Raw genomic sequence first — 22,438 nt, 5'->3', positions numbered from 1 at the left:
TAAAAGTGTCTGAGGTCAAATTTGAGCTTAGGTCCTGGTGGCTCCGGACCGGTGCTTTATCCTCTGCACCACCTAGCTGCCCCGGGTGAACTTTTACAAGAGGACCCGGGTTTCCCAGGACAGGCAGGTGGAAGGCATTCATTAGAGGGAACTCCAGAAGCGCTGACATCACAAACCCATCTGAGTATTTGAGAGGGAACAGCCAGCGAGGAAACTTTAAGAGAACGGCCGGAGGTTTAAGAATTCCCGGGACTCGGGCAGTAACGAGGTCCTTGCACGCGGGTCTCCCGGACTGGGGCTCCGCTCTCCGGGTCTTGCTGATTTGTGTGCACGCTCTATCCCTAGGAAGCTGGGCTTTGCCATGGGTTTAATTTATCCGTCTACAGGGGAGCTCCGGGAGGGGCCTGGGCTGGGATGAAGCGGGGAGAGGTTTGCCTCTGTTTACGTTTGGGTCCCACACCAGGGAGTGGTTCTGTTGACACACACCGGCTCCGCATCCCGGGAGCTCACTGTAATCTCACCGACGCTAAGTTTCTTAGCAACGGAACCGGCACCTTGGGAGAGCAGCCCGGGGCAGGGGTGGGGAAGAGGACCTCCTGGGGCCGGCGCTTGCTTAATGCAACTATCTAGGATGGGCGAGGGCCGGGGTAAATAGCACTGCTCTCTTATTAGAGTGGTTTTCAGAGTCAGGGAAGGAGTAGCCGTAACTCCTAAATCGCCCCTCCCGCCCCCCAAGAAAGGCTGACGGCTCGGTAAAGGGACATTTAATAATCTCGAGCATGCGCTCTTCCCTCGGGCCGTAGCTGACTACAACTCCCGCGTCGCTCCGCGGCGCCGTGGGGACCCCTTAGCAACTAGAACCTTCGCGTGGTGTCCGCTGGGAGTTGTAGTCTCGGGCGCTGCCTCTGACCTCTGTTCTGGGGGCGGTCGGGCCAGCTGGAGCTGGGGGCGGGGGGGAAGCCGATGCAGGGAAGCCGAAGTGGCCATGGCCTCCGCTAGCGGCGGCGGCGGGGCGGCCGCTGCGGAGCCCGAGCGCCCCCACCAGCGGCCCTTCCTCATCGGGGTGAGCGGCGGCACGGCCAGTGGGAAGGTAAGAACTCGGAGTGGGGGTCTCGCCTTAGAGGGGGAGGACGGAGCCCCCCTCGGGAGGCGAGGAGCCCGTCCCGCGCCCTGCAGCGGAGCCCGCCCGGGCCCCGCGGGGCTGGGGGGCACGACCCGCGGGGTGACCTGGGGGCCCGGCCCGGGGGCGGGCAAGTCAGTGGGCCAGAGAGCGGGGGCAGCGGCTGGGCCCGGCGGGATCTGCCCGAACCCTCCCCAGGGCCCCCGCAGGAAGGCGGGGCTCTGTGGGGAGCATCCCCCCCACCTGTAGCCAGCCCGGACCTTGGACTGCGAGGGCCGGGAGAGGCCTCGGCCATCCCATTCGGACGGGCTTGAGGCGGGGGTCCTCCCGGCTTTCCCCCAGTCCACAGTGTGTGAGAAGATTATGGAACTGCTGGGCCAGCACGAAGTGGACCACCGCCAGCGCAAGCTGGTCATCCTGAGCCAGGACAGGTTCTATAAGGTCCTGACCGCCGAGCAGAAGGCCAAAGCGCTGAAGGGCCAGTACAACTTTGACCACCCAGGTAGATCTGGAAAGCCAGGGGGTGGGGGGCCCGAGGGACGGGGTGGGGGGGGAGGGTGTCAGAAAAACAACGGCAATCATGATTCACGACACAGATAGACCTTTTAATTTACAGAGCACCTTCTTCCCGCCAGCCCGTGAGGCAGGTAGCATAAATATTATTCCCATTTGACAGGTGAGGGATCTGAGGCTCAGAGCTTGATCGGCTCAGTCATATGGCCACTAAGTGGCAGAGCCCCGGTGCTTGTTCCACCGTTCGCCTTTCCTCCTCCCCCTCCCTATTTCTTTCTCTCTTTGCTCTGGTCTGGGACAGCCCTGGGGAGACCAAGGTGGTTCTGTGAGCTAACCGTGTTAGGGTGAGGTCCTCTTCAGAGCTGTCCCTGCCGAGGAGGATGGATTCTTAACTGAAGCCAATCAGAAGGGCTTCTTCCGTGAGGACACCAGCTCCTCCAGGCCCTCGGCAGAGCAGCCAGCAGGATCCCTGCACTGCAACCACTGTCATGCGGGTGTTTCTCCCTCAGATGTTTCCAAAAACCCATTATACAAAAATAGGTTCTTTACAACTTCCCTTCCATTCCCCTGAAGGACGGCCACTGTGTTCCCTCATTAGTCCCTAACAGCAGAGGTCTCAGAGACTTCTAGTAGCCAATCTAAAGGCAGCTGCAGGAGTTAGTGTGTCAACAGTAGCCAATGAGGAGCCCGTGGATCCCAGCTCCTGAGTGGGAACCTACAGCCAGGTAAACAGAGAGATCTGGGTGATGCTCGGACTGCTCTTAACTTCAGTGTTGGCCCTGTCTTCCTCAGTCCTTCTCTAGAAAAAGAAACATTGCCCTAGTAAACTTGTCCTTAAAATGACTGTCCTAGAAACACAGAGCCTGGTCCTTGCTTGCCTCCTAGAAAGAACTTTGAGAATGCCAGATCACTGCCTTGCACTTAGTAGGCCCTTAATATGTAATTTTTTTGGGTTGAGCACCATATTCCTGGTGGAGATAACCCTAGATACTGGTTATTGCCAGATAGCTCTCTTTATGAACGTGTTCATCTTGTGATTTGCAGAATCTTAAAAGGCTGTGTATCTGCTAGATGTTAATTATATTTCATTCACTCTGTACAGCGTTTGATGCTCTATAAGTACTATTGATTTTTTTTTAATTGCCACTAGCTAGCTACAGGCCATATCCGTGGCAACAGAATCTATCTATCCCTATTTACAGCACCTATGTAAGAATAGCTTGGGATTGTCTTGCCTTTTGTCCCATCTCTGCAGATGCTTTCGATAATGATTTGATGCACATGACCCTGAAACACATTGTGGAGGGCAAAACCGTTGAGGTCCCGACCTATGATTTTGTCACCCACTCAAGGTAAGCGGATGGTTTCTGGGAGGGCAGAGAAGGGCTGTGCACTTCAAGCCCGTTAGATCTTCCTCTCAGGTGCTTACAGCAAGGACTTCCCTGCAGCAGGCCCTGCCCCCAGTCGGTTTCTGTGGATTCTTCGTGATCTGCCCCTTCCAAGGATTCAGTGCCCCCAGGACCGAAGCTGGTTGTGCAGACTGCCCCGGTGACCCTCTCTCTCCTGCAGTGTCCCATTTCCTCGCCTCTGCCTCGCAGGTTACTGGAGACAACTGTGGTTTACCCTGCGGATGTGGTTCTGTTTGAGGGCATTTTGGTATTCTATAGTCAAGAGATCCGGGATATGTTTCATCTTCGACTTTTTGTTGACACCGACTCAGACGTGAGGCTCTCTCGTAGAGGTAAGGGGGGATGCAGGAGTTCTTGAACTCTGACCTTAGACAATTATACATATGATGATCTAAGGATGGAACTATTACTGTTTCAGTTCTCCGAGATATGAATCGTGGGAGGGACTTGGAGCAGATCCTAACACAGTATACCACCTTTGTCAAACCTGCCTTTGAGGAATTCTGCCTGCCGGTACCACCTTTGAATTTGTTTTAAAATGACTTTTACATCATAGATTCAGTAATCCCCTTCAAAAGGCTGTGTTGTTCAGTTTCAATAGGATGTTGAGTCTTTAGATGAAATCTAGTTTATATGTAAAGAAAGATTTGTATGTCATTTACATGTAAGGAAGTATTTATGTACAATTTATAGATGGAGGAATTTGTGTGTGGGGAAGTATATGGTTTTTTTTTTTCATTCTGTTTTTTTTGGAGGGGGGAAGGCAGGGCAATTGGGGTTAAGTGACTTGCCTAAGGTCACACAGCTAGTAAATGTGTCACGTGTCTGAGACTGAATTTGAACTCAGGTCCTCTTGACTCCAGGGCCAGTGCTCTACTCACTGCGCCACCTAGCTGCCCCAAAGTATATGTTCTTTATATGTGGGGAGGCATTTATTTGGAGGGAAGAGCTTAGTTGGCCTTATATCAAGTCCCCTAAATAATTCCACTCTTTCTCCATACTGATTTTGGCCAAGTCTCTGAGGTGCCCAACTACTTTGAATATTTAAAGGATAAGCTTCTTAGTAAACCTTTAAAATTTCAAAATTAACATGATTGCTAGCACTTCTCACTGATTTAGAAACACTGAGAGTATGGATTTATGTTGGAAAACTTTTTTCTCTCCAGATGTCTGACTTCATCAGTGTAGGGTAGTATCAGTGAAGAAACACCCCCTCCAATTCATATGGTCACGAGTTCTACAAATTTGCAGAGCCTTAAAAACGTATAGCCCCATGTAATCCTGTGCTTAAATCCTCCATTTCCAGAAACTAATTTAGCATCAATAAATTGGTGGTTTCAGACTTTCCTAAATACATAAACATATTTAGTAAGTCAGCCCATTCATATTAAAGATTGCATTGGCCAGCACTGGCCAGGTTGTATGAGCAAAAAGCAGCTGTCATAACCATGTGTTGCTCACAATGCCATGAGACTTTTTCTGGTAGTGAAGCTCACTTCTCTGTGTCCAACACTTTAGTATTTATTTACATTTGCTTCCCAGCTCCTTGTATGGTCAGAGGTGATTGGCTGGATCAGAGTAGAAGAATATCATGGATTGCTAGGAGGTGAATCTAGAGCCTTGGTTCACCTTTGTCCGAAGTTGGGTCTGTAGTACCGAGAGATGGGCCATACAGGTTATTTTTCACAAGAAACATCAATGGGCAATGAAAATGATAGAAAGTCACTGGAGAACAAGGTTGTTTTCTCTTGGCTTTCAACTTGACTCATTCTGTCTGATAGAGTGATGGGCAACTCACATGGAACACCCTATCCATTGTTGAGGCCATTGAGACTCACCTCTCTAAACCCTCCCATTGTGTACCCCCAGCCAACGTGGCAAGTTCAAGGTAGGGTGAATTCCACTGAAAATTGCAGTCATCCTAGAAAAACCTGCTTAAGAGGACTGTTATTTTGTCTTGCAGACTAAGAAGTATGCTGATGTGATCATCCCTCGAGGCGTTGACAATATGGGTAAGAAAAATGGCTGACCTCACTTACTCCTCTGAGTGCCTGAAATTTCTATCTTCTGAGATGCATTTTGGCCCCCATTCTTAAATGTAGTTTGATGCAAAACCCCCAGATTTAAAAGCCTGAGGGCATGCACACGTATCTTCTTGCCAGTTTTATATCTACTTTAAAATTACATTTTAAAACTTAAACTTGGAAAGGAGTATTTTAAGTAGATTTCCTTACAGACATTAATATAAAACCATGATAAAGTGCCAAGTTATTGCTTCCCACTGTTTTTACCCACTGGGGTTGACAACAGTGCAAAGAGCTATGCGGCAGAGTTTCCTAAAACAGTCATTGGGTGGGGATTGAGTTCAATGAGCTAATAAGACCACTCATTCCCCTGGCTCTAGATAGAAGCCAGGGAAATACAATGATTTTTGCTTCCCATTTCGACTTCCTGGTTTTTGCCTGCTTTGATCACTCATTAACCTCTCTTCCTTTGAGATTCATGCTATTCCTGTCTACCAGAAACCCAATCAAAATCCTGGTAGCTGTTGTCTACAGATTCCAGGTTACTCCTTTTCATTCCTGAAAGAGTTCCATGTGTAACACAATTTTTCTCTCACCCCTAACTCTTGCCCTCATACTAGGGGACTTCAGCATAGGTACTGTTTCTCCTTTGTATACCCTAACTGCTCACTTTCCTTAAACTACTCTTCCACCCCACCTTAGCCACACACAGAGATGGTCAGACCCTTGATGTTTCTATTATTCATAGATGTACCACCTCCATGTTCAAGAATTCCAAAATGCCCTTATCTGGCCATAATTTCTTGGCTTTTCAGCTCTGCTTTCTCCTACAGGTTCTACTTGTGGTCTATACCATGATCTCCAGTCCCTCAATCCCTTGATTCCCAGGCCGTCACCCCTGCACTAGCCACTCTCTCCTCTTTTTCACCCAAAGCCAGTACAGTTCTACACTGTCTTCCTCTGTTGAATCCCCAGCCCTCTCATATCACTGATTACACCCAGCCAAACCTCAGCCTTGGATGACTCTCACCATTTGTTGCCTTCACTACTACAAGCATGCTATTGAACAAAGGTGATGAAAATCATGCAACCATTCTGACTGTGTCCACTACATATAAACATTTATATTACACAGCCTTGACTGGGCCCTCACTGCTGCAAGGCAATCCTTCTGTACTTCTATAACATCAGCTCATTATCTCGTTGTTCACAGTGGCTCTTCTAAACATATTCATCCCTTCTCAAACTTCCCATGGCTCCCCTCTCCCCTAACCTTAGCTGAGAACTTTGCCTCATATTTTACAGAAAAAAAAATGAGGCCATGCACTGTGAGCTTCCTCTTCTATTTCCCTCCTCTCATATTACTCATAAGGCTTAATATGTCTCACATGATAAAGTGGCCTTGCTTCTTAACAAGGCTAACACCATTGCTTGTTCAAGTGACCCCATTCCATCCTATCTCCTCTCCTCACCCCCACTCTCTCATTTTCAACCTCTCCCTCTCTATTGGCTCATGTCCTATTCCCTATAAACACGCTCATATCACCTCCATTCTGAAAAAAAAAAACAACCCTCATTTGATCCTTCAACCCCTGCTATCATCTTATATCTCTTCTGCCCTTTGTAGCTAAAGTCCTCAAAAAGGCCATCTAAATAGGTACCTGCACTTTCCTCTCACTCTTTCTTAACTCCATTACAATCTGGCTTCCAACCATATCATACCACTGAGACTGCTCTCTCCAAAGTTACCAATGATCTCAATCCTCCTTCTCCTTGACCTCTCTGCAGCCTTTGACACTGTTGATCACTCTCTCCTCCTTGATACTCTCTTCTCTCTAAATTTTCAGGACACTACTTTCTTTCCTGGTTCGCCTTACCTGGCTAGAGCTTGCTGGTGGGTCTGCCTGAATCATCACTCCAATCCATTCAGCCACCAAAGTTATTTTCCTAAAACGCAGGTCTGATTAAGTCACCACTGCCACCCTCTAACCCAATTCCGTAAACTCCAGTGGCTCCCTACTGCTTCCAGAAGCAAATATAGAATGCTGTTTGTCATTCAAAGCCCTTCCTAACCTAGCCCTCTCCTACATTTCCAGTCTTCTTACACCTTACTCCCAGCCACATACTCTTTGATTCAGTGACAATGACATTCCATTTCTCAGCTCTGGACATTTTCCACTGTCTATTCCCCATGCCTGGAATGTTTTCTCCCCTCATCTTTACCTACTGACCTCCCTGGCTTCCTTTAAGTTCCAACTAAAATCCTGTCTTTTACAGAAAGCCTTTCCCGACCTCTCTTAATTCTAGTGCCTTCCCTCTGTTAATCATTTCCTATTTATCCTGTATAAAGCTTGTTTGCATATATCTGCACATCTCCCTCATTAGCGTGTAAGTTCCTTGAGGGCCGGCTTGTTTTTTGCCTCTTTTTGTCTCCCTAGCATTTAGCACTGTGCCTAGCACATAGCAGATGCTCAATAAATGTTAATGATTGACTGCTGTCTCTGGAGAATCAGGGCCACATCTGTACTTATCTTTTGCAGTTGCCATCAACCTGATTGTACAGCATATTCAGGACATTTTGAATGGTGACATCTGCAAATGGCAGCGGGGAGTTCCAAATGGGCGGAGCTACAAGAGGACATTTCCTGAGCCTGGAGACCCTACTGTTGTCCTAACTTCTGGTAAACGGTCTCACCTGGAGTCTAGCAGCCGACCCCACTGAGGAGCTGGAGGCTGTTAATCAGCTTATAGGGCAGATCTTCCTTGATGACATCTGTATAATGAATGGGTCTGGAGTCACTTTTTTTTTTTTAACAAAAACCCTAAGCCCTTTAGAAATACTCTTTTAGCACCTGTTATAAAATGATTCTAAGATGAAATTTATTTAACCATTTAGGAATAGAAAAATGTTAATTTTATTCAGTTTTAAAAGTGGGAAATACTAAAAGGACCTTCTTGATGTTTTCAATCTTCCATGTATTCAGGAGGCTTCTGAAATCTCTTTGGGCCACCTGAAAAACGCCTAACACCTGCATGAGTGAACCTACTATGCTTGCTTCCAGAAGTAATGCTAGTAGCACATTTTAAAAATAAATTGGGGGTCTGGGTCCTGGCTGTGTCGCTGGTACGACCTTAATATGAACCATGTCTTCTTTCCTCCTGGGTTATACACAGGGCAAATAAGCAGAGGTGAGAATGCTGATAAGCACTTTAAAAAAGAAAAACATAAAAAAAACTACTCTGAGTAATAAAGGAGAGCATCTCCTATTCTGAATGCATTTACTTGAGGACCTAAAAGGACTGACAGCTTACTGCAGAATCAAGATTTGCCACTAGAAGTCAATCAAATAGTTCTGGTGTTTGTGTGGTTTTGACTCGAATGTAGCTATACAATGCCCAAGCAAACAGCTCCACCTGAGGCTGCCCACATTGTTCATCTATACCTAGAACTTGCCAAGTCAAGGCTCACCTGTCCTGGGATCTAGGACACATGCTGCCTACCGCCAAACCATTCACATTATTACTCATTGCCATGTCGGGTGCATGCTTTCCTTAGAGCTAAGTTACACAGTGGAATCTAGGGGTTCAAAATGAATGTTGTTGCACAAATCAGCCCTCCAACTGCTGTACTACTTATCATATATGGCCTAGCACTGAATTGCGTATATGAGAATGTTTTGGTCTATATGGTTCTATTTAATCTTTCCTCCTAACTAGTGTTCAATTCCCTCTTATATATATGTACATTATATATATATACATATATAAAAGCTGTTTTATAATCAATCTCCTCATGTATAGCCACTCATGGTTTTCTTCTATCAGGCATAAATCATTATAGTTACTATGAGATACGTAAGACAGGGAACTTTGTTTCAGGTCCTTTGGTTTTCTAACCTATAATTACCTAAAATCTTTGTCATGCCTAATGTACTGTTTTGGGACTAATAAACAAACACCAAATAGTAGTGTTCATTTGTCTCTTTAAAATTATTTTTTTTAATGTAAACATAAATCAAATTTCAGAAAGAAAAATTACAGAGATGACTGTAACACCTTTGAGTTAGGGATTGGGTTTACTTAACATAAAGCCACCCTACAGCAAAAGCTCATAATGAAGATAAAAAAAATGCCATAGCAATAAAATACTAGGATGCAGTAGGCTTTTTCATCTGGTAGTCAGAAAACTTAAATGAATCCTCATAAGAGGCTTATGACCAAAGTAACTTACCTTCCCATCATACAGACTGGGAAAATGGAATTATTCAAGAATGGCTTCTGTAAGGTCCCACCAAAGATGAATACTCAGCTGTTGCTCTGGTGCAGTAGGTTTACGAAGTATTCATGGCAGCATGAGTCTAGCAAAGGAAAAACTGAGGACAATAGCTATTAGGACTACCAGCAGTTTCCTAGTTAAAAAGCTGAACTGTAGTTTCATCATAGACTCTCAAGTTTTTTTGGGCTATGATTTCTTTTCGTCTCCATGTGGCTGCAGGGTGTGACTATGTTAATCAGTTAAATGAATGAGGGTTTTGTTTAGTTAAGGGCCACAGGAGTCAGTGGAAATAGTCTGCTCTCTAGTTTCCAGGAAAAGACTTGTCCTTGCTCAAAATGTAGTTAATTTTTTCTACGGCCTTCTCAATGGTGAATTGAAACAATTAAACAAGTTGTGAAGTTTTTAGTTACCTCTTCCCGTAGTTAAAGGCCAGGAACTCAACAGTTTCTGTATAAGTTATTCTTTCAATTCCAGAGTAGTTTTGCTTGTTAATAAACAAAAGCAAGAAAGAAACGAACAAGGCCTGTTCTACTTTATCCAACTCCCTATCTCAGATTTCCACTAGTTTATTCTTTTTCCATTAGTGTTTTCTGATCAGGATATCCCAGCTAGACTTCCAACGAAGGGCCTTGAGTTCATTTGTTGAGAGAGATTGATCTCCATAGGTTATTGGGCTGAAAGTGTGATAAACCAGATATGCAGAGGAAAACCATACTATGATTAAGGAGTTGAATATGTTCTTCTGGAGCTGGGATCTGTGGGATCAGAAGATAAACATACATGAGAGATTAAGAATATATGTATACAAATACATAATAAACATTTACAGAGATACTTTACAGTTTCCAAAGCATTTCTGCACATGTGATCTTATTGGATGTTCTCAAGAATTCTAAGAAGTAGATGAGGACAAATGAGGAAACAAGTTCAAAGATAATAAGGAACTTGTCCAAGTCATCACAAATAGTGGCTGAGCCGGGCTGGACACAAGCCCAAGCGTAATTAATATTCTTTCTATTGCCTCTTGCTGCCTCTCCAAAAAGAATATTGTTTTCTTCCTCCATCATGCTACCCGCTACCCCAAGAGTAATTATTGCTTTTTGTTATTTAGATCTGGGTCTCCCCTATTTCACCCCAACTAGAAGTGCAGTGGCCACTCACAGTCTCGATCTCATGCAGACTGGTGGGACAGCTTTGGCCTGTTGTTTTTGACTTGGGCTGGTTGCCCCTCCTTGGGCAGCCTGGTGATCCCCTGCTCCTGATTTACCCACCATGTTGGTGCTAGACTTAGTGTGGACTCCTGATGGACTTTAGCTCCACTGCTGCTTGGAACTTCTAAGCTCAAACTACCAGTCTTGGTTTCCCTAGTAGCAGAGATCATGAGTGTGTGCCACGACACCAGGCTGGGAATAATTAATTGTACCTGAAACCCATTCCTCCTGACTGTTACTTCTGTTTTTGAGTACTACTATCTTTCCAGTCATCCAGGCTCAAAACTTTGGAATCCTCTCCAACTCTTTACTATTCTTCATCTATTATGTCAAATCTGTCTCCAGATTGTTAATTCTAACTCCATAACATCTCTGGCATCTATCTTCCTCTGCACTCCCACTCCCACATTAGTTTAACCTCTTACTTAAATCTCATTTGAACTAATTACCCCCTGTCAGTCTCCCTCTACTCCAATCTAGACTGACAAGAATATGCCAGATTCATTTTTTTGAAAGGCAACTCTGATCATTTCTTTTACTACCACCTAAGAAAGTCTAAACTTCTACAGACACACCTTCCACATCTAACTGAATGAGATTACTCCCTTTTGCTTTGCTGCTTCTATGACTTAGCTCATGCTATGTGGAACCATTCTTTCCCCACATCTCAACCTATCTGAAGCTTTATGGCACTTCAGAGCTCTATTTTGCATGTCTCACATGTTCCTACTCTGTATCATAGTTATTAGTATGGCATGCACATAAATATTTCTGAAGGAGTCATGTCTTATTTATCTCTGTAACCCCCACGGTGCCTTGTATACAGCAGGTGCTGAATAAAAATTCTTGTTGAATGAATGGGAAAATGTATTCATTCTTATGGTCCCCCCAAATAATGTTATTTAAAACTACAAGTGACCCCAAGTACCTGCAGAAGTGCTCGCTCACATGCTGCAGCACAATGGGGAGCAGGATGATTTGGAAGGTGAGAGCCGGCAGGTAGTGGTAAAGGAATAGTGTCTTCTCCATCATAAAGAAGGGGAGATAGTTCACAGCCCAGCCCCCGCAACACACAGTCCCAGCCAATACCCAGAGCGACCAGGAATCTGAGGGAGAAAAAGAAGGGAAAAAAATCATCTTACACTTGTGCCACCAACAAGGAAATTTAGCCTTGCCTGCTCGAATTGTTTAACTCTCTTTAGACTTAAATATAAAACAGCAAGAAGTAATTTCTTAATTTATTTCATTTTCCTTCCCATATTCTCCATGGAGAAGAAGTAGGATGTTTGGCCAGGGCCCATTTTTTCCATCTTGAACTGATGTAAAATCACTGTCCCAAGGAAGGGAGATCTGCAGGCTGAAAGCCACTGAGGGACCGTATTTAGAAAACTCCTCCTGCCTATAACCCTGCACTGTAACACAGATGCCTGCAACAAAGGGTGGGAAACTAATTCCCTCTGCCCCCCTGGGAAAACAAAAATAGAAACAGAAAATCCACCAGAAGGTGGGGGTTCCTACTAACTTAATATTTACTGTCCCCCAACTTAGGGCTCACTGTACCAAAGCTGTCTGTCCAGCTGTTGCCTTGAGGTACACTGAACTCTAACTAGAATTAAAAAGAAAAAACATATAAATGAGAAAAAAAATACCTGTACCTACCTTCAGGGATGTCACAGACATTTCTCCTCCGTCTGAGCAGATACCAGAAAAGCAGAAGCACATAGGCCAAAGTGGCGATATTGGCTGAAGACCAGGTCAAAGCATTTCCAAGCAGGTGGATCTGAGCCTATAAACATACAGGGCATTACCGTGGCCATTAGGCCTTTATACACACAAGGTGGAAAAAATGATTAAGTAAAAAAACCCACTTATTTTTAGCACAGTCTGCAGACAGTTCCTTATAAAGACAGGCTTATAAAGGCACTCAAGTGTTCTGCTCTGAAGAATGGTAAACTGAGGAGTAAGCTGTATATTAAATGATGTCTTTTCTTTTCCCAAAATAAGTATTTATTAACTAATTTCTATGTGCAGTGCACTCTCAGGTACTGAGAGCAGAGACAAAATGAAAAAACAATGAAACCAAAATCAGCCCCTGTTCCTTGAGGAACTTCTCAGTAAGAACATAGACACTTAATAGGTAACTTTTAACAAACTTTTTCACAGGACGATCTGAGTGAAGCCCAGCGAAAATGCACCTACAAACTCTAGGCCTTTGCTGTAAGCACTGCGAATGTCATTCCCTTTATTTCAGGCCCAACTTTGCCGTAAGTAAATCTCTGCCTAACTTCTGTGAGCAGGAAAGAGGGAAAAGCAGCAGGTGGACCTCCCTGCCTCATGGTTCTCTCCACACCGGTCCATCCTACGTTTGGCTTTCAAACCCATCTTCCTTTAACAAGGGTCTGACTGTGTCATGGCTGTATTACAGAGGAATCTGGGAAACACAGTGGTTGCAATGCTGGACCTGGAATCAGGAAGACATGAGTTCAGTTACCGACTAGCTGTGTGATCATGGGCAAACTGAAGTGGCATAGTGGATAGAGTGCTGGGCCCGAAGTCAGGAAGACCTGAGTACAAACCCCACCTCAGTCTCTTACTGGCTGTGTGACTCTGGGCAAGTCACTTATCCCGTATAACTCACTTTCCTCAACTGTACCATGGGGGTAAGAATATCACCAATCTTCCAGGGTTGTTACGAGGATCAAGTGAGATAACAACTGTAAGCACTGTACCTGGCACATAGTAGGTGCTTAATAAATGCTTGTTTCCTTCCCAGTCACTTAACCTTTCCAAAACTTAGTTTCCTCAACTGTAAGATGGGGATAGTAATAGCATTTACCTCTGAGGGTGTGACGATTAAATAACATAGTATTCATAGGGCTTTTTGCAAACCTTGAAGCACGATATGAATGCTAGCCATAAATCACTATTTCATTCTCCTATTCAGATGGCTCCCTATTGCCTTGTGAGGAATGATGCATTTGGGCTCCTGCTCTATTCTAATCAGTACTAATCAGTTTGATATTTTACATAAATCCTATCAGGATAATTAGGTAAGATGGTTTCTTACAGTAGGCTTCAAACTTAAATCCAACATTCACCACTTATTTACCAATCATGACGCTCACTTACACAGCCACAAGAAAAATATCTCTATCCTGTTTTGCTCAAATTCCACGTCCAAATGCAGCAAGGATGGATGCCTTGATTCTTTGGAAAGTCTCCCAATTTGTTTTTGGTATCTGTACTACTTGTACTGTCTCCTCTTGTTCAACATGAGGAGGAACCCATCCATCTCATGACCAACTAATCAGTGGAGATCCCTTCATCCAACCCATGACCCCCATGCCGCTATACCACTTTTTAGCTGACGCATCATTTCACCCTCAAAACAAGATCTATTAACCAATGGGATTTTGTGCTTTGCAGCCTCTCCAGAGGGTTCTGCTACCAAACCCAGGATCAAACCCTATAAAAACAAGGTCCTTGGGATGAGGGGCATCTTAGATCATGAGGAAGATCTAAGGTCCACTTTATCAGAGTGGGTCATGGACCCTTTAATAAACTGCTATTGGCTTAGAGCTCTGCCTCAGTAGTTTTTCTTGCAGATTGGTCACTTTCAGACCCCCCGGCCTCTAGATTAAATACAAAGTCCTCTTCCTTTTAAGCCCTTCATAACCTAGCACCCTCCTACCTTGCCAGTTTTCTTGTACTTTATTTCCCCAGGCACACTCTGCAATCCAGCCACTGGCCTCTTAGCTATTCCTCAAACAAGATACTCCATCTCCTGACTCCAGGCATTTTCTCTGGCCATCCCCCTACGCCTTGAATGCTTTTCTTTCTCATCACTGTCTTCTGGCTTCCTTCAGGTCTCAGCTAAAGTCCCACCCTGTACCGGAAGCCTTTCCCAATCCCCCTAGTGCCTGCTTCAGTGATGATCTCCAGTTCATCTTGCATCTATCCTGTTTGTACATAGTTGTCTGTATGTTGTCAACCCCATTAGACTTAGAGCTCCCCGAGGGAAGGAACTGGTTTTTGTATCCCCAGTGCTTAGCACAGTGCCTTATCCACAACAAGAATAAGTGCTTGACTGTTAAGTGCCTTTACTCAGTGAAAAATAATTGCTTGGTAAGGGGAAACTATACTACCATGACAGCCACAGAGCCTGGCTGCCCAGTAATACAAAAGCTTTTAAGAACTCCTCCAAAGCAGTGATCATTAAAATGATTTGATACTGGTTTAAAAAAGAAAAGAGAAAGAGAGAAAGATCAACCAGAGGAACTAATTAGGTATAAGACACAAAAGAAAACAAACCTAAGATCACAGTGTTTGAGAAACACCAAAACCCCAGCTATTGGGGGAAGAGCTCACTTACTATTTAACAAAAACTACTGGGAAAACTGGAAAACAGTATGGCAGAAATTGGGCACAGACCAATGTCTGACATCGTACATCCAGAATAAAATCCAAATGGGCACACAATCTAGGTATAAAGGCTGATACTATAAACAAATCAGGGGACCAAGGAATAGTTTATCTGTCAGATTTATGGAGAATGGAGGAATCTGTGACCGAATGAGATAGAGAACATTATGAAATGCAAAATGGATAATTTTGATTACATCAAATTGAAACGTTTTTGCACAAACAAAGCCAATGCAACCAAGATTAGGAGGGAAGCAGAAAACTGGGAAAGGATTTTTACTAGTGTCTCTGATAAAGGCCTCATTTCTAAAATACATAGAGAACTGAATCAAATTTACAAGAATACAAGTCATTCCCCAATTGATAAATGGTCAAAGGATACAAACAGGACATTTTCAGAGGAAGAAATTAAAGCCATCTATAGTCATATGAAAAAATGCTCTAAATCACTACTGATTAGAGATACAAATCAAAACAACTTGGAGGTATCACATCACACCTGTCAGATTGGCTAACATGACCAAACAGGAAAATGATAAATGTTGGAGTAGATGTGGGAAAGTTGGAACACTAATTCATTGTTGGTGGAGCTGTGAGCTGATCCAACCATTCTGGACAGCAATTTGGAACTATGCTGAAAGAGATATAAAAATGTGTATTCCCTTTGACCCAGCAAGACCACTTCTAGGGCTGTATTCCAAAGAGATCATAAAAATGGGAAAAGGATCCACATGTACAAAAACATAGCAGCTCTTTTTGTGGTGGCCAAGAACTGGAAATTGAGGGGATGCCCATTAATTGGGGAATGGCTGAACAAGTTGTGGTACATGAAGGTAATGGAATACTATTGTGCTGTAAAAAATGATGAACAGGTAGACTTCAGAAAAACCTGTTAAGACTTATATGAACTGATGCTGAGCAAAGTGAGCAGAACCAGGAGACCACTGCACACAGTAACAGCCACAGGGTGAGAGGATTGATTTTGAGAGATTTAGCCCTGCTCAGTAATGCAAGGACCTAAAATTTTTCCAAAGGACTCATGCTGGAAAATGCCATCCACATCCAGAGGAAGAACTATGGAGTCGGAATACAGAGCAAAGCAGACTATTTTCTCTTTTGTTTTCTTTCTCACGGTTTCTCCCATTCGTTATAATTCTTCTGTGCAACATGACTAAAGTGAAAATGTGTTTAATAGGAATGTATGTGTTGAGCCTATATCAGATTGCATGCTGTCTTGGGGAGCGGGGGGAGAAAATTTAAAACTTATGGAAATGAATGTTGAAAACTGAAAAAAAAAAAAAATAATTAATTAATAAATTGGGGAAAAAAAATATATTCCGTGGTAGTGGAGGAAGTAGGCAGCTCCCTTCAGAGGTAGTTGGAGGGGCAGATTGATTTTTTTAAAAAGAGAAAAAAGAAATAAATGTGGTATAAGAATAAAAGGCATCAATAAAATTATCAAAATGAAAAAAAAAAGCCTCACTCCATAATATCTGGTGGGGGTGCTCATTCTTAGTTACCCAAATGCGTACATTAAAGAGAGACACAGACTTCTGCTTTAAAGAAATATAAGGATTGAACATAATACGCAATCACAATGGAGTTCTTAAAGAAAGTAGAAAGCGCTAAATTATTCATGTGGTTTGCTAGATGTCTGCATCCAATGTCCCTTGCATTCTCCCACTTACACTGGTCCTGGGATGTAGCCAATAGGCGATATTTGTCTCCAGTGTGAGCCACTCCAGGGGCGAAGAGCTGTACTTGTGCTCAGTTTCTTCACTTCTCAATGTCAGCATCTTCCACTAAAATAAAGCAGGTTTGCTAGTTCTTTGATTCAAAATTATAAGGTAATTATTCAAGGAAGTTGTTCAAGGATTCCCCAGATCATTTTTACATTGGTCAGATCTTTCAAAAGTGTATCGGGTACATTTCTGCTGTTCACATGAGCTTGAAGTTCTTTCTAGATCAAAGGTATTTTAACTCGTGGCCTTCAAAACTCCTGAGCGGGGCCAGAAACAAATTAAAATGTAAATGAGAAATGTTTAACAAAATAAATAAAAATGACAACAGAGAAAATGGTCAATATATGCTTTTCTAAGTCAATATTGGCTGGCAGGGATCCACTTCTAGATTATACAGCAGGAACAGGCCACATGGAGCATTAGGTGGTGTAAGGAGTACCGAGACACAGCTATGTCATGAACAAGCTTTGTGACTCTGAGTAAGTCACTTATCATCTGTAAACCTGAGTTTCCTCTCCTCCACTGTAAACAGTACTTCTTAAAGTGTAGGTCATGATCCCACATGGGGTTGCAATCCAGTTCAAGAATCACTGAAGGCATCTCAAGTGGAAAACTTTTAAGAAGCCCTGATCTATAAAATGAGGAGACTGGATAGACTAATGATGTCTAAGAGGTCCTTTTTACCTCTAATATTCTATAATTTTGGAATTTTAACTAACTAAAGTTTCCATTTCATCAGCTAAAGAAGGAGCTCAAACATATCCTTTGGCAAAGTGTACTAATTATGGCACAGTTATAATAAGTCTCCCTTGTTAAATTCACAAATCCTACCTGCAGAAGCTCAAACCCTGTACGTAGCAGAATTAAACTGATGGATCAACAAAAGTTCTGCTTTCTACTTATAATTAAAAGGAAAGAGATAACACATGGAACTTATGTGTCTTCAGTTCAGAGCTCACACGACAATAAATTATTTAAATAAGGCACAGAAGGCAAGGTTTAGTTAGAAAAAAGCACTAGAATTAGCCAGTGCCCAGCAAGCAGGCTGTTTCCCAAGCATACCCTAGCCCACTCACCTGCAATTCTGTGAATCTGGCCATAAAACTGAGGTTTTTGCTGATGTCAATCTGAGTAGGGGAATGCAACTCCAGCTCTCTCTCCTTTTGTTCCTGGCCTGAAAAGTAAGTAACAAAATAGTCTAAGGTCAGTCATCCATTAAAAGAAGCTATTAAACTCCACCCCCAGCCTTTTAAAAAAATCCTACCTCCTTTGACTTCCAAATGACTAGTGAGCCAGCCTCGGTCAAAGCTGTATCATTCAAGGTAAACTCCCCTTCAGCAAATTAACCACTGGGATAGCCATGAATTTATATTTCACTCATGCTTAAAACTCATCTGGCACTGAAAGAAATCAGTTGCCTTCCCAATGATAATTAAAAAGACCTTTAGTTATTTATAGCTTTGGTTACCTTTTGCTGGACACAAACATTCTGAAATTTAAGTAGAGATAATGGGGAAAAGATTTACATGGTGAGAGAGAAGAAAAGCCAGCAGAACTCTCAATAGAATATAAGAATTCAGCTTTCAATTTTTTTTTGTACAAAGTCCTGCATAGATGAAAATATAGAGTTTTCCCAAATCACATTAACTAGAGACTAAGGTTTTCATTACAAAGATACATCAGTCATACCAAAATGGACTTCTAACTCATTCAGGACTTACTTTTCCCATATCGGTGTTCCTCCACGTTCCATACCATGCTCTGGTGATAGCCTTTGGACAGTTTTTCACCAATGATCTCCAGCTGCCGATAACCCCAGTCAGGTAATGATGCTCCACTCAGCTGGGGGGGGAGGAGAGGGAAATCAAAACAAAAGATGGTATTGGAAAAGAAAAGTTTCTCAAATCTGCCATAATTGGGCTAAAGTGTTAGGGTTACTGCTGGTTCATTCCTGCCCATAAGAGTGCACCTTATTTTTTTGCTATGATGTCCTCATTTTACAATTATTTGGACTAATAGCATTACTTCAGATAAACCACAGCATCAAAAAAGCTCATTTTGCCAGTAAATTGGAAGAGGACAAAAGATGGAAATAACAGATGTTGGAGGAGTTGTGGAAAAACAGACACATTAATACATTGTTGGTGGAACTGTGAAATGGTCCAAACATTTTGGAAAACAATATGGATTTATGCTAAAAAGTTAACTAAAATGTCCACATCCTTGGACCCAACCCCACTACTAAGCATATATTCTAAGGAGATCAAAGCCAGAAAGAAAGGTCCTGTGTATAACAAACTATTCATAGAAGTACTTTTTTGTGATAGCAAAGAATTGAAAACACAGTAGGAAATGCCTAAACAAATTGTGTCTTATGAATGCCATAGAATATTATGAAACTATAAGAAATGATACATATGAAGAATTCAGAGAAGCAGAGAAAGACTTAAATAAACTGATACAGAGTTAAATAGGCAGAACCACAACATAAATAGAAAGAGTAAAAAACAGAAACTGAACCCTGTGCAAATATGATGCCCATGTTTGGCCCTGAAGAAGAAATGAGAAAATGTACTTCTTCCTTTCTTTACAGAGATACTGAGGACTATGGATGCATAATGCTGGACTCAGTTGATGTACTAGTTAGATACTGTGGAAATGCTTTTTTCTCTGTCTTTTAAAATCTGCTCCATAGGATGGTTGTATGGGGAAGGGGAAGGGATATATTTAGAAATAACGGGCAATACAAAAACAAAAGATTGATAAAAAAGATGTTTAAAAATCAAACAGAGCCATCTTCAATATCACAGGGGTAAAAATGAAATCTTAGCAAAGTCTTCCCTTACTTGTTTCTACCCTCTGCTTTTTTAGCCCTTTTAAAGCCTGATCAGACTGAAAAGTCAAACAAGAAGAAATTGAGTACCTACACCTTGGGAAAACCCAAGGTCCTTCAACTATGGGACCCTTACCTTCAGTACTGCTGAAGTGTTCACGTGTACAAACCGAACTTCTGACAATATAGTCTTCCATATATCTGAATCTGACTCGCGGTTTACAATATCCTAGAAAAAATCAGATCTCACTGCATTACTTTTGTTTCTCTTCTCCAGGGGCTAGTAATTTTCATAGGCAGAAGGTTCAAAGGCCTATATGAGGGAGGCAACACGGCAGAGAGGGAACTGACCTCAGAGTCAGGCAGACTGGGGGGTCAGGGCCTTCTGCTCTGTGCCGGCTGGGTAACTGAGCAAGTCCCCAAACCTCTCGGTATCCCTGACAACTCTCTTAAATTGTAATTCAAAGCAGGCACTGTGCTGCATGACTGAGGAAGGTTCTTCACCAGGAGTTACATGTATCAACTAAATCATAGGTTCAGTAGGAAAAAAAAGGCTAAAGGTTAATAATCATCAGATCCTACAACCAGCACCCAATGAAAGACAACAGGCAGTTCTTTTTGGACCACTAGCAACTCCCGTAACACAAATGACACTGCAAATCACTTAGAAGTGGTGATTTTTCATAGCTATACACAGAGGCCCGTGACCCACCTGGCAAAGACAGAAAAGCACAGGAGAGGTCCATTTTAAAGGGTTTTTCCTATTTTACATTTCTGTAGTATCTTTTCACAAATGAAGCTCAAGGTGCTGAGCCATTTTAAGAACTAGGCATTTCTTAAACATATTTAAGCGCAGAAGAGGGAGTGGCAAAAATCCAGGTCAGTTGTTGTCAAAGCCAGGACTAACAGTAGCACCTGCCTGGTACAAAGCTTCCTGAAGGTGTATTTGACTGCAGTTACTTAAGATGAGCATCTGGCAAAAAAGAAAATATTCTGCCCCTTTATCTTTTAGTAAACTCTTTTAAGCTCTATTCTCCAAATGCCTCAAAAGAGAAAATAAACATACTTCACAAATGGACTTGAGTTTTTAAGTAACTGAATACAACTTCTAGTTAGAATCAAATCAGAATTCTTTGCAATAACTCACATTTTGTATTGCACTTTAAGGTTGATAAAATACTTTCCTCAGAACAATCCAATGATGTAGTTAAGGCAAGTATTATTATCCCCACTTTACAGAGGAAGAAACTGAAGCTCTAAGAAGTCAAATGACTTCCCAAGGCTCACAATGCTCAGGCAGGATTTGAAACTAAGCCTTCTGTTTCCAAGTCCAGTGCACTTTCTACCATACCAAGCTGTCTCTCCACAGTGGGTTCAAGTATACTATTCAACTTAATTCAAAAAGCATTTACTGAGGGTTCACTGTCTGCTGGGCACTGGGCTAGGCAGTGAGGATATGATAACAAAATTGAAACAGTCCTTCCCCTTGAGAACCTTACCATTTACCAGGGAGGGTGTGCGTGGAGGGGACAAAATGTACACTGATAAATATGCACAAAACAAATACAATTTAAAATTTGGAGGGGCAGGGGAGATCTGGAACGGCTGCCTGCAGAAGGTGGCACGAGGGGAGCTTTGAAGGAAGTTAGGAGTTCTAGAATAGGAAAGAAGGGATGAAGAACATTCCAGGGATGGCTTGTCCAAAGGCCCAAACACAGAAATGCTATTTCCTGGGGACACAAAAGGCTAGTTTGGTGACATCAAATACTGCAAGAGTGGGAGTAATGGGGAAATCTGTCTGGAAAATAGGGTGGAGCCAGACTATCAAGGGCTTTAAATGCCAGTCTGTATTTTATCCTAGAACAAGGAAGCACTGGTTTTTGGAGGTACTATTACCTTTAATAATAATCTTATTAACTTATCAACAAAAAACTCTTTTTCAACATAACACTTAGTATCTGATGTAGTAAAAAAAGCTCTGGGCTGAGAGTCAGAATGCTCCCACTAGTGCAATTCAAAACCTGGCAGAGCCCCTAACTAATGTAGTGATTTGGGACAAGTCATTTGACCCCTCTGGGCCCCAGGTTCTTCAAGTGCAAAACGAAAAAGTTGGATTAGCTGCTATCTAGAAAATTCTATTCAACTCACCACTCTCCAAAGGTTCTGTGCTGGCATGGAAATATTATAGTCGATGTAACAGGAAATTTCTTGAGAGTGTGGACTCAGAGGTGCAGCAACATCATGCCTGAATCAATGAAGACAATACATCATGGAGAAAGTCCTCTGTACTGCTTTAGATGGTTCTTTGCCCATTTTAAAATTACTTTGGGGAACATTTGAGATGTAAAAAAAAGTCTGATTTTCAAACACAAAGAACTGGCCTCAGGAAAAGGTGAGTAAGTTGTTCAAACTTTTATCGATGACCTAGATACCCATAGATGGCATGCCTATCAAAACATTCTTTTCACTATTCCTCACTCACAACACTCCGTTCCCTTTCTCCACACATTGCACAAGCCACCCCTTATGCTTTCTCTCCTTGCCTCCACTCCACTATGTTGTAAGAGCTGCTAGAGAAGGTAGTATGGGAGGGGTGTGAGGAAAGAAGAGGTTTTGAATAGCCACTGTGGAGAGTGGGCTGGAGAATCAATTAGGGAGGGGGTAAAGGGACTGACTTGCTGCAGTGAGAGCCCAGTTGAAGTTAGGTGATAAATGTGTACTGGTTCTAGGCAGCACAATTATGGGACTTCCTTCACCTCCCTTTAATAGCACTTAAGTAGGAGTAGAAGAAGTAAATGGTCAAAGTAATCTGGGGGTGGTGTTTGATAAGGAACAAGTGTCAGTAAAACAAAGGGGATGATTACAAGGTTGAAATTGGGAAGGGAAGA

At 42.8% G+C, this 22,438-nt stretch overlaps 2 protein-coding genes across 3 annotated transcripts in view; one reads left to right on the top strand and one right to left on the bottom strand.

Annotated features, from left to right (window-relative positions):
• The first annotated feature begins 552 nt into the window (after positions 1-552).
• On the top strand, positions 553-9,041 carry UCK1 (uridine-cytidine kinase 1). Of its 2 annotated transcripts, XM_036748946.1 has the most exons (8): positions 951-1,090; positions 1,463-1,622; positions 2,889-2,985; positions 3,232-3,374; positions 3,461-3,555; positions 5,006-5,054; positions 6,914-6,960; positions 7,607-9,041. In XM_036748946.1, the coding sequence occupies exons 1-7, from the start codon at positions 986-988 to the stop codon at positions 6,949-6,951; spliced, it is 687 nt and encodes a 228-aa protein (XP_036604841.1). In that variant the 5' UTR covers positions 951-985; the 3' UTR covers positions 6,952-6,960; positions 7,607-9,041. The 2 variants fall into 2 exon arrangements, with proteins under 2 accessions (XP_036604840.1, XP_036604841.1); XM_036748945.1 differs by lacking the exon at positions 6,914-6,960 and having other exon boundaries at positions 553-1,090.
• POMT1 (protein O-mannosyltransferase 1) overlaps positions 8,841-22,438 on the bottom strand; it is a 37,119-nt gene continuing 23,521 nt past the window's right edge. Inside the window, exons 13-20 of the mRNA XM_036748944.1 lie at positions 21,699-21,795; positions 19,687-19,779; positions 18,439-18,559; positions 17,794-17,891; positions 16,664-16,777; positions 12,213-12,339; positions 11,482-11,659; positions 8,841-10,097 (exon numbers count right to left, since the gene is read on the bottom strand). Of these exons, the coding sequence (XP_036604839.1) occupies positions 9,923-10,097; positions 11,482-11,659; positions 12,213-12,339; positions 16,664-16,777; positions 17,794-17,891; positions 18,439-18,559; positions 19,687-19,779; positions 21,699-21,795 (1,003 nt within the window). The 3' untranslated portion in view covers positions 8,841-9,922. The remainder of the gene's footprint in view (positions 10,098-11,481; positions 11,660-12,212; positions 12,340-16,663; positions 16,778-17,793; positions 17,892-18,438; positions 18,560-19,686; positions 19,780-21,698; positions 21,796-22,438) is intronic.

Source organism: Trichosurus vulpecula, chromosome 3 (genome assembly GCF_011100635.1).
Source record: "Trichosurus vulpecula isolate mTriVul1 chromosome 3, mTriVul1.pri, whole genome shotgun sequence".
In the NCBI taxonomy this organism is placed as follows: Eukaryota; Metazoa; Chordata; class Mammalia; order Diprotodontia; family Phalangeridae; genus Trichosurus; species Trichosurus vulpecula.
The sequence above is the reverse complement of the archived record's forward strand: the minus strand, read 5'-3'. Positions and strand labels throughout refer to the sequence as shown.